The following is a 15,285-nucleotide window of genomic DNA, read 5'->3' on the forward strand; positions in this document are numbered from 1 at the left end:
TTGAGCATCTATAACTGCCTTAAATGCCTCTGATTGTGCTGCTAGATTTTCAGACACCTTTTCAGAGGTAGAAAGGGGAACGTAGTCTGGCTTTGTTGCTGCGAATCCAACCAGAGGTGTGACACAGTGTGCTGAATTGGTTTCTTTGGCATTGCTTGTGCATATAGCTAACAATTTTGAGTCCTGGGTTGAGGTAGTGTCTTCTTGCAATGGTTCAGTGTTCTCTTGCCAAGCAATTAAACTCTTGCTGAGAGCAGAAAGCGAATCTGACTTTAAAGGCTCTGTGTTATTTCCAGGAAGTGTCCTGTACCCACTGCTTAAAGGATTGTTATCAGTGCCAGTATCATCTTTTGGCCTGAGATCAGTCTTCAAGTTTATTTTTGGTGGAGTTGATGTTAACTGTTGTGATTCTTGTTGGGTTTTTGATTTGACAGCATCTGGGATTTCTGCACATGGGACTTGATTAGAGACAAAGGCATCTTCTTCGGCTGTTGCCAAAGTGCATTTGGTTTGAATTTTGTTGTCATTTTGATCAGAGTTTTCCTTGTTATCAGTTGCAGAAGGGGAAGGAGCAATTTCTTCAACAACTCTGCCTGACAAATATTTGTCCAATACCTCTTCACAGTGACCTTGACTGACCTGTGAAACCTATAAAATTGAGCATAAATATAAAGCACAAAATCCTATATTATTATTACATTGGATGGTACAATTCTGTGACTGAAGAGTAACTCACCAGGGATTTAGATAAAGTTTCAACTTTAGGTTTGCTTTCACTGAGAGCATCGGAAGCACTTTTCTCCAGTTCCTTTGTCGCTCTTCTTCCAAGACAGTGTAGAAGAAAATCTCGTTCTGAGAGCACGTCATGAACAGCTTGTTGAAGCAACAAACCCTCATCCACAGCTGCCTATAAGAAAGAAATGAAAAATTTAAGGGATCACAAAATTTATTACAATTGATCACACAATTGTTGAGATATATAGCATATAGAAATCAGATCATGAATGCTTCAAGAATGAACCCCAAACCTTATCTAGTTGATGTAATGCTTAGACATACAAGCTGAAAATGTATATCATTTGGCATTTTACCATTAATAAATGGTAGTCTGTTACTGTACATGAACAAACTAAGAATATCACTCAGAGCACTGGCAAAACAGGAATACCACAGGCGGGCGGCACTCAGATATCGGAGTTTTTGGCAGTGGCAGATGGTAAGGCTGATGGAAGAATGAGTCACAACACGTTTATTATCTTTAGTAATCACAACATCTATTATGTTCACCATGTACCACAAAGAAGAGAAAGTATTCCCCTTGATTTATTATCAGAGAGTAGAGGATGGACCTCTGCTCTACAAAAGACGAAAAAGGTCCTGTTAGGTATAAAAATCATGGTAAGCCAGACACAGCAAAACACAAGTGTTTGTATTAAGTGCATGCCCAAATGGAATTGGATGGCTGTATTTTTTTGCCTTGGTGGGAGCGTCTTCTGTTCCACAAGTTCGAGGCAATAAACATTGGCATCAAGGGCCGGTTCAAATCGAGCGCATTAACAGCTTTTACTTTGTTTCTTTTTGGATATAACGGTTTTAAAAAGGACAAAGCAGACTCTGATGGCTACATTGTTTTATTTGCCTATTTTATATGGAACGGAAAAATGATAATGTTGAGAAACAGCCTTATCTTACAAGGTTTATAGTATATGAATGCTAAAGTAGTTTTTTGAGTGGACCACATATAAACAAAAATTCATATTAACAGGATAAGGCTGGCCATATTCTACATCTTCCTTATGGACAACAAATCGGATGAAAAGATGAAAAGTCTTTTCTTCCAATGGGAAAAGTATAGAATAAATCAGCCTCATCATTTAAACTGAATTTAATGAATGACACTTTGTTTAGTTTTGTTTGGCGAGATTATAGCTTCATTAAATCTAAATCTAATATTGTAAAGAAAGGTTACAACTGTGCAGATTTACAAAAATAGCAATGCATTCCCTGCTTTTCTAAAGCTTATTATGTAAATGAGCATATTTGTTAATATTCTGGGTTTTAATAATATAAAATAATAATAGACAAATGTATGGACATGTTGGTGGGTTTTACCGGGCTGGCTGATGAAGGTTCAGCTTGTACTGTTTGGCTCCACTTATGCAGCTGGCTGATGACCTGCCTCACCCTGTTAGCTGTGTTTTCGGAACACTCCTGCTTCTTTTGTAGATAAATGGACCTGAAGCTTAAGTGAGAACATGAGAGAGAGAGAGGGAGAAGAAATTTCAGGATGACAAGTTGTTTTTAAAACTCTACACGATACATTTAAAATAAATGTCTCCATGCATCTTGTGAGTAAACATTTGGATTTTTAATCATTCTGAGGAATGCAAATTTTCTGTTTTGCAATGTGAAATGAGGTAAAGTACCTGTCAAGGTCTTTAGCAACAGCATCAATGGTCAAAATTACAGCTGCAGGAAGCTTTTCTTGTGTGTTGCTCAACTCTGCAGGCTTTTGCAGGTTGTTAACTCTTGCTGCCAACTCTTTCAGCCTGGTATCACAATCCTAAGAGAGAGATTTTTGCTTCTTTGATCATACTGTCTCCCATGTGAATGTGTTTAAGAAAGGCATGTGGGCAGATGGAAGTACGAGTTCCTCCATAAACTTGTTATTCGGGGATAAAATAAAATTTGATTGGACCCTTTAACAATACCTGTATTGTGTACCACTGCTGTTTGAGCTGGCTGATATCAAGCAACGCTTCACGGTTCCCACACAGATTTCCAACATCTTCAGCCAGGTGTTTTAGTGCTGACTGTACACAGGATACCTCGTCCCTCACATGTTGAACTCCCTGGCTGCTGATCTCAGTGAGCAGTGCCTCTCTGATGCTACTATCTAGTGCCATCTTGTGGTTTTGGAGGTTGCTGACTTGTTGGGAGAGGCTGGACTGGGCCTCGGCTGTGGAACTGGCTGTGATAGAGTCCTTCAGTGTTAGAATTTCTAAAAGGCATTTTTCTGTGTCTGTTACTTCTTGTAGCAAAGCCTGGAAAGTGGAGAGAGTGACAGATAAAGTGTGTTTTGTGTACAATATAGGTGGTTAAAAGTTAGAAAATTCTCTATCCCCTTAATAAAAATGTCTTCTTTTTGTGTGGTTTTAATGTAGAAGGAAATAAAAATGTAAGGGAGCTTGAACATGATTCACCAGGTCAGTTTTCTTAATGGACCTCACCTCCAGAGCTGGTACATCAGTGATCATTCCAACTGAGATTTCTTTCTGGGCTTGACAGGCTGACATCTTCTCCTGCAGGGATGTCAATTTATGGTGGCATTCCTGCAGCAACTGGCCAAAATGTTCCTCATTACACACACCTTCCTCGAGGCGGGAACACACACCCTGTGGACATTTCAGGCACACCGAGCCACAGTCAGAGGGCTTATATATCATTTCACAGACTTATTGTGATTATGCTAAACTTGTGGATTGCAACCTTTTTCATCTGATGTGCCATTACACCCCTATCCGATGAGCTCAAGTATCCCTTCATGGACCCAACCTGTCATGTTCCATGTGTGTTCATTTAAATTGGTTTAAAGGTGACTGTCACCAAAATTTTCAACGTTTTACTACCACTTGGAGTGGCAGAAGTTGAACCTTTTAACCATTTATCTACAACTTACGTTTAGCTAATAAGTTATTAAACATTTTTATACATTATTTTTATTTAGGTATTTTAACTGTTAATCCATTTTTATTAGCAAAATATTTCAACTGTTTGTTTTTGCTGAAGTTTATTTGGGGGGGCATTTTCACCTTAATTAGATCAGACAGTGTGGTGGACAGTAAAAAGGGAGAGAGAGGGGTACGACACATAATGTTCTCAGCTGGAATCAACTGTGAAGTTGCAGTTATGTGGTTCTGTCACAATATAATACTATTATAATATTTACAGTATATAATAGATATATAATAATGGCTATTTAGTGATTTTCATATTTTTGTTTTAGCCAACTATTTCAACTTGCTAATTAGTTTTCAAGCAATGGTAAAACGTAGCCTAATTTAACAAGTTTAAATAAGATCAACCTCACACCAATTTTTTCTATCCTTTTTTGGATGTCCTCATATATATGAATATGTTTCTTTTTTTTAATCAGTTCATAATTAATTAAGCTACTCAACAATCTTTCCATGTACTCCCTGGCTATGAGTACACCTGGTTGGGAATCCCTGTACTAAACCATCAATAATCACTTGACTATGAAAAGTCTTACCAGCAGCTCTGCCTTCAGTGATGACAAGCAGGTCTCCAGCTCAGCCGAGGAGGAATCTTTCCAGATGGTGTCGCTGCTTCGCTCAGTCATCTCCCTCCTCTGTTCAGCCAGGCTGGTAAGAGTCAATAGGAGTGACTCAGTCTCATCCTGCAGTTGACGGGCTAGAAGGCAGACTTGTCTGCGCTCAGCCGTGCCAGGCCAGGGGAATAAAGTGGGAAGCCGAGCAGTTCTGTGCTGGAGCGCCTCCACTGTGCGGCAGGCCTGCTGTCTCTGGGCAAGGTAGGAGGAGGTGAGCTCTAGATCACCTTGTAGGACACTGAGGCACCAAGAGAAAAAAAAGAGAGTATAACAAACCATCAAAAATTCAAACACTACTACCACAATTTCACTGTCGGGTCTTAGAGGGAGAGAGTCTTCAGTGAGGGCAGCGCTTACTACCCATAAGGGCATACATGAATAACAAAACACACCACAACACCACCATGTGCCAAAAGGCAAAGAGTATTTCAATTGTAAAGGGTGTGCTTTCAAGTGGGAGATTTTATATACATGAAGAGGCAATTCCAGCAATGTTAGAGAAGCAAGTTAAAAGTTTACGTAGGGGGTATGATGAAACTCTCAAGGTTGAGATTGATGGTTGATGGCATTAAGAGTACAGAGACGTCAGGCCTTTCAGCAAACTCGAAGGTGTGCAAGAGTCTCTCAGGCAAAGCAGGGCCAGTGGATGAGTTTAGAAAGGAAAAGTCTTAGCTGCAGGGAAGTGTGATGCACAGAAGCAGACATGATTAGATTCATGCTAGGAGCAACTTATGAGCTTCTGCCTCCCTAAAATCCTAGAAAATGGATAACCAAGGACCAGACATGTACTTTATGTTCAGGTATAGCTTCACTTTGGCACATTCATCGCCACACGCATGCTAAGGCAGCAGCCATTGAGAATAAATGCTTAGAAGTAAACTCACTGGATGCAAAAAGTAAACAAGATGGGAATTTTTTTTTTTTTTGTGGGTGAACAAATAAAGCAAAGACAAGGAGGACTGAAATATGTGGGGGACACCTACATAGGTCAAAATGTCATTCTATAGGAATGCTCACCAAACCTTTGGCACAGATTATGTGTTGATAACTATTGCTTTAACTTTTCCAAGATTAAACCTAAGATTCACAGTTCTTTAAACCCATCCCTTTTATGTTTCATCTGCAATCACTGAAGAAAAGCCATACACTGGCTCCACTCACCTGTGATGAGACTCAACTGACTGGAGAAGGTCCTTCCACTGCTCCTCCGTTTTCTGAATGGTTTCCTGAATGTCACGTTTCAGGTCGTCTCCATCACACAGTCTGTGGCTCATATCATTTCCAATTACTCTGAGCTCTTCAAGGCGAGCCTCCCCCTCTGCCTTTGCACTTACCACAGCCTGAAATAATTTTTGTTTTTTACAGATTAGTTATTTAACACGTTTCACTGCAAGTGCACCAATCTGTCACTGCACGGACTGAGGAGTGTGTTACAGGTCGTATTTTTTTTTTTAAATCTGTGCATTCATTTAAAAAATTTTTAACAACAACAACAACAAGTGCACACTCCTTATTGAAGGAGAAGAAACAAATGTAGATCAAAAGAAACAATGGATCTGTGTGACCACACCCTTAAATGGTATTCAACAGCACTGTAACAACTGCCTTTTTGGAACTACGTGAAACAAAATAAAAATGATTTGTTATTTAAAATACTATTAAAGTACTATTAATAATTATTATTATTTAAAAATGTACTCCGCACACATGTGATTCAGCCTAAGGTGTTCAAGAGTAAACACTCATAGAAAACACCTCTGCTGTGTCTTAAGTCAATGTTTTCTTACCTGAGCATGGTGAAGTCTCTGCTCTACGGGACTCTGGATATCAAGGCTTTCACCTAGTGGAGAGTCAACAGTGTGTCTCAGATCTCCAAACCAGGATTGAGTGGACTTTGAAAGGCTCTGAAACGCTCCGATGTCCCTGCTCAAAGAGCTCTGCCTCTCCATGAAGCCATGCAGTGTGTTGGTTTGAAAGTTGTGGTATCGTTCCAGCAATTTGCTACTCTCTTTCACCAGAGCAGACTGCTGAAGTGGGCTGCTTTGTAAGGTTGACACAAGCTGATTGAGGGCCTCTGTTCTCACCCTGTGGGGAAATAATATGAGGTGTGTTGATGATCAGTTAATTGTTATTCACACTTTCAAATGTTAGTTAAGAGCTTCCTCTTTGTCAGAGTCAAGGTTATGTACTAACATGTTTATTAAGTAAAAAGAAGAATCAAAATCAAAATACTACACTTAACTAATAAAGTTTCATATTAAAACAATGTGTTTTAACTGTGTTGTTGTCTGTGATATAATTCTGGCCTTTTAAAATTGCTGTCCCCTGCACTATTAATGGAAAGTGGGATTAATAATAAGTTGTCTCATTAATTATTTCTTGATCTACAATTTCTCAACCTTTTGTGTGACAACAGTCATGTTGTAAAGAATAACTCAGTCATCTCTAGTGAATAACAGGCTATACAACCTGATTCGTTAAAAAGAAAACCACAACAATATGTATGCCTACATGGGATTTCTTTACTTTATTACGGATTTTAGTTACTGCTTTTTATATGATCTTCTAGGTCTAAATGAACGTATGTACATCTTCATTATCCTTCTATTTTTTATATCCTGTAAAATGTTACTATAAACTAAATATACAGAATACTGCCCTGCACACTGACTGATAACACTTTATAAATAATTGTAAAGTCTTGACCACAACTTTATACAAGATTTGCTTATTTGCACACAGAGCTGGACAGCATATATCTCAAATCAGAAAACAGTTTACCTTTGTTGAAGTACTTCCTCTTGCAGGAGACTAAGATCCTCCTCCTTCACTGCTTTCTCCTCAACAGCTTGCAACCATTGTTCCAAATGCGCACTAACCCTCTGCAGCCTACAACACATACAGTAACAATGCAGACATGGGCATGACAGACACGTGTATGTACAGTATGCACAATACACAGTAGATTAAAGTTACATCATAGTGAGAAAATGGTAGTAGTACAAGACTGACTTCAGAAAACAAGTTGAACTTGTTCTGCTGTCTTTTTTTGTGTTTGGACTGTATGACTGTAGACAGTTTGTACTTGGAGCTTGTGTCTACAGAGTTTCAAAGATAAATCTGGGGATATTCTATATGTAACTTTATCCTTGAAATCATGTTGTGAAAGATATACAGTACAGTGAATCTAAGGACACAGCACACCAAATGTAGATTTCTTTGCTGTGTACGCTGTCAATGTGAAAAAGTCATTTCAAAGTGCGACAGAGCACTTGCAAATGAGTATGTGTGTATTGTCAGACCCTGTGGTATGTTTCACTTATTGGTACAAATAATTCTGAAGGTGAAACATTAGAATCACAAAACTTAAAAATGAGTGTATAGATTCAGACAGTCAGCACAAACATACTGTAAAAATGATCCCAATCTGATGGATTACAAAACAGATTACTTTGAGTAATTACACGTACGATGTTTATGATTTAGCACTACATATCTATTCTTGTAAATCTGTATGCTTTTCTGAACATAGTCCTTGTCACATAGCTCTTAAACTCAGACTCATTAGTTACTATTTTCAGACAGGTAAAGTCTGGTTTTGCCTGCTTTGTTTCTTTATGCAGATCCCCTGATGATAACCTTTAAAACACAGTTAAGTGATCAAGCAGCTATTAGACAAAGAAACAGAAAGCATTTGAACTAGCAGATAAGGATTTTCACTCCTGTCTGATGCCGCTCCCACAAAAATAATCCTGTCCTCTACCAATCCCAAAACAGAGTAAAAAAAAAGAATTGACTTGACCATACTGCAAGAATCCCACAGCAGTCCCATGACAAGCAGGATTACCAAAAAAAATGTCATCCTCTAATCTGAACATGCTCCAGAAATACCAGCCATGAAATGAATCATGAATATGAAACATCAAAGCAGTTACCTGTTGAGGGCCTGGATATTCCTCTCAGTCTGTTCTTCCACCTCAGAAAAGAGCTGATGGGTGTTTTTGACTTTATCTTGTAGCTGCATCCCGTCCACAGACAGACTCTGTAGGCTGGATGAACTTGCTATGGAGGCCATAACATGCAGATCCTCCAGCAGACTCTCTGTCTGCTCACCCTGGGTCTGGAGCTCACAAAATAGTTCCTGTAGAGGAAAAATTACTATTAGTTTCTATTAGTGATTAGCATTTAGTTAGACATCACTGTCGACTCTAATTTGGTCACCTCAGACATTTACATGAACTCTAACTTTGTTGTCAAACTTTAGCCACTATGTGTGGAATTTTTTACATTATTATAGCTTCTATCATATCATTATGATATATATATATATATATATATATATATATATATATATATATTATAGTAAGTCGGTTTATCTAACAAGACACATTACAAATAAATAGATTGTAAGACATCAAAAAAACAAGAGTTTCCTTTAAACAAATATGAAACAATTCTGGTGAAAATTGGTGCAGATTATGTTGCTTTCAACCCATTTGTTTCAGTGTCTATATGCATCGCTGTCTACCATAGCTTTTTACTGGGGGCGCACCAGTGTCACATGTTCAGATTTGACATATAGTATAGTATCATTAAAATACTTTTTATCTACAGTTCAGTAGGTTCACTTCACAGGCCCAAACAGAGCTGACGTCATTATACAATTCTGCTCCAGACAGACAAACTTAAGTGAAATGATAAAAAGATTTCCTAAGCAGCAAGTATGCTCCATCATTAGGACTCAAACATGGCTACTTCTACTTATTTAATTATTAGTTTGGCTAATTTGGTTATCACTGATGGTAACATATGCCAAAAGTAACTTATAGAACAAATGAATGAATGCAGATGTTTAGATTTTCTAATTAATATGTTCAACAGTTTGCAGATAATTCAAGCATATGCTGTCTTATAATGTGAATGTAGCTATTGATGATGTTTTATGTTGTTGTTCTGACAAGATAACAAGGTAAGTATAGGGACAGTCTCCTCTGTATGTGGTAGAGTTCTGCTGCTGAATGTTTGCCTAAAATATTTGCTTTCCTTTGCATTTCCTTCATGTTGATGACTTAGATGGTCTATACTGTATGTTACTACTGATGTTATTTGCACTCAAAATCCAGCTAATTTGTCATCTTAATAAAATGCATTGAAATATTCAAATGTTAAGAGTCATTAAAGTATAAAGCTTTAAAGAAAAATTCAATTTTCTACACATTACCTTCATTACCAAGATATCAGAATAAAGGGAAGTCACAACAACAGAAGCATACCGTAGCAATTTAAGCACTCACCTTAAGTTTTGCAAGGACTGTTGCAACATCTGAACCACTAAGAGTGAGGAGGGAGTCCTGAATCTTCTGGAGGGAGTTAAAACATTCAGCCATCCTGGCAGTAATTTGTCCTTTAGCAGCTACCAACTGCCTGTAAACATCCTCAGCTTCAGAAACAAGCTCTTTCAGCTGCTCCATCTTCTTTCTCATCTGAGTCTCGACAACCTAGACAAAGCAAAATCAATCAAGAAAGCGGTTGTAACCAATCTGATCCACCATCTGAAATGACTAACATAGTGCTACCTAACAGTCTCAGAAGTCACAAAGTCAGCCGTAATGTACACCACAACCTGCAACAATAACTGGTTACTGTTTTCGTGATACAAAAACAAAAAAAGGTGTCCAACACCTTAGATAGAAAATCTAAATCAAAAATTACATGCTGTACCTGTAGCTCCAGATGGGGCTCTGAGCTTTGAAGCAGCACCTGAATCTCAATAGTTTTTCGGTGGAAACGCTCCATATTCTCCTCTTGGGCCACAATCTCATTCTGGAGACAGTTAGAGGGAGATGATCATTGTTTAAAGCAACTGCAGAAATCTGAAGAACATTTCATTTCCCATAAGGCGTCCCAGACAGGCCTGAACCTGTGTATTAAAGAATGAAACAGCGAGACAGCGTTACCCGCAAGGCACTGATGTCTTCCTCTGTCTGAAAGGATGGAGATTGAGCAAATACTGCCAATTTATTGGCAGTCCAGTTCTCCACCTCTGCTCCCAGATGGAGGATCCCATCCCACAGAGTCAGGCCAAGGTGTATATTTTCAAGGTGGGAATCTGTTCTTTCCGATATCTGCAAGAATTTGAGTTGCAATGAATGTTAGCACTCACCTTACAACACACAACCAAACTCAACGTAAGATTAGAAATTAGATATTTTCAATGATAATTATCTATTATCTATCTTTAGTTTACTTATGGGATCAGCAACACATAGAAGAAAATGAGAGGTATAATTTGTGTAGTCGAGCCTGCTTTAATAACAGTAGGTAAAATACTGAAGAAATACATTTAATACAATAATCTGCAAGAACAACAGACATCCACAAAAAGGTAAAATAATTAAAGCTAAAGTAAAGTTACCACATCTTATCATTAATTAAACATAATATACCACAGACACAGGTAACAATAAAAGTAATTGTATAAAGTATTGGAAATAATGTCAAAAACTTTAACTGACATGACTGCACTCACATCCAGCCAGCGGTCCATGAGAGCATCCGCTTCACCCTCAAATGGGATGATAAGTTCTGGGATCTGCCGTAGATGAGTGTGAAGCTGCCTGCAGACACTGCGGACCTCCTCTATGCCATCCCCAAGGCCATTCAGTTCTGCTTTTGTTTCCTGGACCTGAGAAAGACACACACACAAACACACACACACACACACACACACACACACACACGTATAAAACATCCTCAACCAAGGGTCCTCATGAAGAACCAGAGACAATGATTTATCAGACACACAGAAGAATTGGTTGTTGACTGTACTTCATTAGCAAGTTGGCTAACAACCCAAACTTACAAAACAGGTGTATTCCTTCATCATCTTAGTTAAACAGTGTGGTATACCTTAGTGTGCAGTCGCTGCAGGTTGTCTTTCCCCATGTAGGAGGCTTGTTCACTGATGGTGCTCTCTGCCCTCTGCAGTGTCCCACTCAGCTCACCACGAATGCTCTGAAACCTCTTCAGCAGCTCTGTTACGACATTACACTGCTCCAGCCTGTATGTGATGCATAACAAAACACATCCATCCACTAAACTCAGTAAAGTACCATAACTCAACATACCGGTACTAATTAATCAAGACAGAAACGGCTCTCTTTACCTCTCAGTTACAGCTTTTTTGGTCTCCTCCCAGACGTCCTCCACCTCTCTGGTTTGACTCACATCAGGGTTTCGTGATTGTGAGGATTCTTCCTGTATGTACTGCAGCTCAGTGAGGTGGGCAGCAAGACGACTTTCCAGTTCTGTCAAGGCACGTGACCTGCAGCAGATGAAATAATCATTAGTTTTCTTAGTGTTCAAATACCACAAGGTTTACGCAATCAAAGTAACAGCAACACACACTAGGAATGATTTATTTTTGGACTCAGTCAGTGTTGTACCTCTGTTGCAGAGCAGGTAGGGTGGGCTCCTTTAACCTCAGCTGCTCAGCTGTTTCTTTAATCTCCCTCAGAGCACCTAACAATGCACTTGTCCTCTGGACACAGCTCTCCTTCTCTTCGCCCTCTTTCTTAACCAGACTTCTTCTTCTTCTCCCATCATTGGCTTTTAAGACATCACCTTCAGACTTCCATGTTTGAGCCTTGTTCCCTTCCTCACTTTGCATCATTATATCTCCTTCCAGCCTACTCCTTTTGGCCTCCAACTCTGTCTCCTCTTCCATCATACTTGGAGTGGGATGCTCCTGCTGTGCTGAATCATCCCCTGTCTTTTTCTGACGTATCTCTAAACGATTCACCTCTTCATTCTCTTTGATTTGCTCCTTTTCAACTAGAAATTTCTCATCTTTTCTCTCCCTCTTCCTGGCTCTCATCAGCTCTTTCTCCACGTCCGCAGCTTGCTGGGACAATGATGTCACCACATCCTGGCACGTCACTGTTGGACCATCAATGGTCAGAGTCATCCCCACTGCCTTTAAAGTGCTGTCAACACTATCAGATTGTTCCACAGCAGTCTGCAACTTCTGTTGCATTGTAGCCTGCCAAGAGTGTCTCTCCTGCTCCCAGTCTGCCTCATTTTGCTGTCTGCTGGGGTCCTGGTTCGCCAGCACGGTTGAAATCTCAGCCTTGACTTCACGCACTGTGGCCAGGAATTGATCCAGGGCCTGGGCAGCTGACTGAAACTTCTCCAGCCGCTGTCTGAGCTGATCGAGATGATGGATACCGTTGTTGTGAGCCTGGCAGAGGGATGAAGGGCATGTGGTGTCGGGCCCCGGTCTTTCCTCTTCAATGAGTCGTTCTGAGAGGTTTCTCATTTCAGACTGCAGTCTATCGTCCATCTCCTGGGTAATGCAAGGGGGGTTAATAATAATGTTTGCATATTTCACTCACAGAATTAAAGTGGTAATTAATTTTAAAAAACATAAAAGTACCTTTAAATCTGATACAAGTCTATGATCAGCCAAGGTGAAGGAGGAGATGTCCACAGACTTTCTGATGATCTGGTCCAGTTTATCTGTGATCAGTGTGATTTGATCATCTGCAGACTCTAACAGGTCTGCAGTATTCTCTAGAGATGCCATACTGACACAAACCAAAGTGAAAACAATGTTACTTACTAAAGATCATGTAATATGATTGAAAGCTCCAGAACAACTACTTAATAGACCTTGAAGTGGGCAAGTTATTTTCAAGGTCAAGAATAAAATTTCAAACTCTTCTTATATTATATTTACAGTCCTTGTAAAATTATATTCTGCAGTGATGTTATTAATGATTTTCCAAAATAACACTGGCTACAATTATACAATATATCTGATAGGGTTAATGATTAAAATACACTAATATTGTGTGGGTAGTAGTATTACCAAAAATAAAAACAGAAAAGGGAAGACTTTCATTGTCAGAACTGTTAAATTACAGAATGCATTACAATAATTAATACAGTATACAGTGATAGTACAGCAAGTTATAGTTATCCCACACTATTGTATTATATCATCAGTAGGTTTGCAGACTGGCTTTATATGTGAACACAGGTTAATTACTTTGTGTATATATGTAGGTACACTACAGTATACAATATGCGCCAATGTATGTATATGACAATATAAAAAAAAGAAGAATTAGCAATTATGTGCCAGTGAGCTAAAAGAGATCCAAGTAAATAAAATAAAATAAAATACTTTACATTAATCTGAGAGGTGCACAGTACCTGCTCTGTAGGCACATTTGTTGGCCTTTCCACTGCTGATTCAGCTGCTCCCAGGCTTTTTCCACTTGACCTTTATCTTCCGTGGTCATGAGATGGGAGAACTGGGATATCTGGGCATACTGGAGCTCAAATTCAAACCATAGTGCCTCTGTCTCCTGTTTTAAAGTCTGTTGCGGAGAGACACATTTACAAAGAAATCTAAGCAATAATTTGATATTGCAAAGTTTGACCATGAGAGCAAAAGACAGCTTAACAATTGTTTGGTTTTAGGTTGCAGAAAAACACCAAGATGCAGAGAAACACACGTTATACACAGCTTAGTATGCTTTAAGCTTGAAAAATTTAAATTCTAATTTTATCAAATAATTTGTGATTACAAACATAAAATGGTAAAGCTGTGCTTCAACTTGCCTGTAGTTGCTTCTTTTGGTTCTGCAGGGTGGAAATGGAGACTGGGCCTGGGATACACTTCTCTAAATGTTGCTTGTTCTTCTGGAGTTCTGTCTGAAATACCAAGCAGGACTTTCGGTACCTACAGTGAAAGATTGTTTCAATATAACATGAGAACAGAGCCTGCTGCATAATCTGTGACAACAAGTTCATCTCACTAGTGTCTTTTATTCTTATTTCACTACACTGAAAACAAGGTACATGGCACTTTCATGTCTTTAAGGTAATTATGTTTGTATGTAAATTAGTATGTGTAAATTAGTTAAAACATGTGAGACAGGCAAAACCCCATTAAATTGTAAATATTTATTAATTATGTTTTGTTAATTTATTTAATAAGTTTTTTATGAAATTGTCACTGTCAGAAGATTCTGCTGATCCAGATGACTTCCTTAAAGCCAACGAAATGATAGATTTCAATTCTTATGTTCTACTGTGCTAATCTAGAAACAAAGGTCTAAGTTGAAGCTATATAACATGCTGTCAGTTCACACACACACGCACACACACACACGCACACACACACACGCACACACACACACACACACACACACACACACACACACACACACACACACACACATATATTAACCCATACCTTTCCAGTACTTCCTGTTCTGATGAGTCCTCTTCCTGTGGTGGGCCGACAGTCTCTGGGATGACGGTCCACTCTGCCTCCTGCTTGGTCTCCACAGTGTTTCCCTTGACCACCGCCTGGAAGATTGGAGAGTCGCATAGAAACAGCCCAGTGAAGAAAAGAGGAAAAGATGGAGCGGCGGTCTATCCACTTAATGAGGATTAGTGCCCTACAGCTGGTGCTGTGTCTTGTACAGGTCAGCCAATGAAAATGCTGAGTTATTTTCTGACCAGGAAGACTTAAGGAAAGAACACTTTAAATGCAATATATAAACTAAATAAGATTAATTTAGGGCAATTAACGTGCAACATATAATGTCTAAAATAATTTGCTTTATGCAACAAGTCACATCATAGCATTTTACTTTGTGTTACCATCGGCCTGTAATGGCAACATAAAACAAAACCTGTCTCATATCAAATTCAAAACTTCATAGGCAACATTTTTATGTAAAAGAAAACATGAAGAATTTTAGGAAAATGCACACATGTTCTAGTGAGACTCTGGCTTGCAGGTGGAAAGCATACTCTTAACTTTAATCCTAAAACGTCCAAAATGTCCAGAAACATGGAAGTCTAGGATTTAAAAATTTGTTTGATCTAAAACATACATGTCATGTCTTGTCATGTGT

At 38.9% G+C, this 15,285-nt stretch overlaps 1 protein-coding gene across 7 annotated transcripts in view; it reads right to left on the minus strand.

Annotated features, from left to right (window-relative positions):
- The window catches only part of LOC123977553 (nesprin-2), a 73,082-nt gene extending 59,032 nt beyond the window's left edge, over nt 1-14,050 (minus strand). For 6 of the 7 annotated variants that reach the window (XM_046060317.1, XM_046060311.1, XM_046060312.1 and 3 more), the window contains exons 1-20: nt 13,979-14,050; nt 13,568-13,734; nt 12,786-12,936; nt 11,797-12,695; nt 11,517-11,675; nt 11,261-11,411; nt 10,881-11,036; nt 10,309-10,476; nt 10,073-10,174; nt 9,646-9,849; nt 8,287-8,492; nt 7,133-7,240; nt 6,139-6,436; nt 5,513-5,691; nt 4,274-4,589; nt 3,231-3,395; nt 2,712-3,044; nt 2,427-2,563; nt 2,113-2,242; nt 737-907 (exon numbers count right to left, since the gene is read on the minus strand). In XM_046060317.1, coding sequence (XP_045916273.1) covers nt 737-907; nt 2,113-2,242; nt 2,427-2,563; nt 2,712-3,044; nt 3,231-3,395; nt 4,274-4,589; nt 5,513-5,691; nt 6,139-6,436; nt 7,133-7,240; nt 8,287-8,492; nt 9,646-9,849; nt 10,073-10,174; nt 10,309-10,476; nt 10,881-11,036; nt 11,261-11,411; nt 11,517-11,675; nt 11,797-12,695; nt 12,786-12,936; nt 13,568-13,656 — 4,122 coding nt within the window. In that variant the 5' untranslated portion in view covers nt 13,657-13,734; nt 13,979-14,050. Of the gene's footprint in view, nt 1-736; nt 908-2,112; nt 2,243-2,426; nt 2,564-2,711; nt 3,045-3,230; nt 3,396-4,273; nt 4,590-4,870; nt 4,931-5,512; nt 5,692-6,138; nt 6,437-7,132; nt 7,241-8,286; nt 8,493-9,645; nt 9,850-10,072; nt 10,175-10,308; nt 10,477-10,880; nt 11,037-11,260; nt 11,412-11,516; nt 11,676-11,796; nt 12,696-12,785; nt 12,937-13,567; nt 13,735-13,978 lie in introns of those variants that run through there. The other variant, XM_046060318.1, reaches the window with a different exon arrangement.
- Between the last annotated feature and the right edge of the window lie 1,235 nt (nt 14,051-15,285).

This window comes from Micropterus dolomieu, linkage group LG10 (assembly GCF_021292245.1).
Source record: "Micropterus dolomieu isolate WLL.071019.BEF.003 ecotype Adirondacks linkage group LG10, ASM2129224v1, whole genome shotgun sequence".
NCBI lineage: Eukaryota > Metazoa > Chordata > Actinopteri > Centrarchiformes > Centrarchidae > Micropterus > Micropterus dolomieu.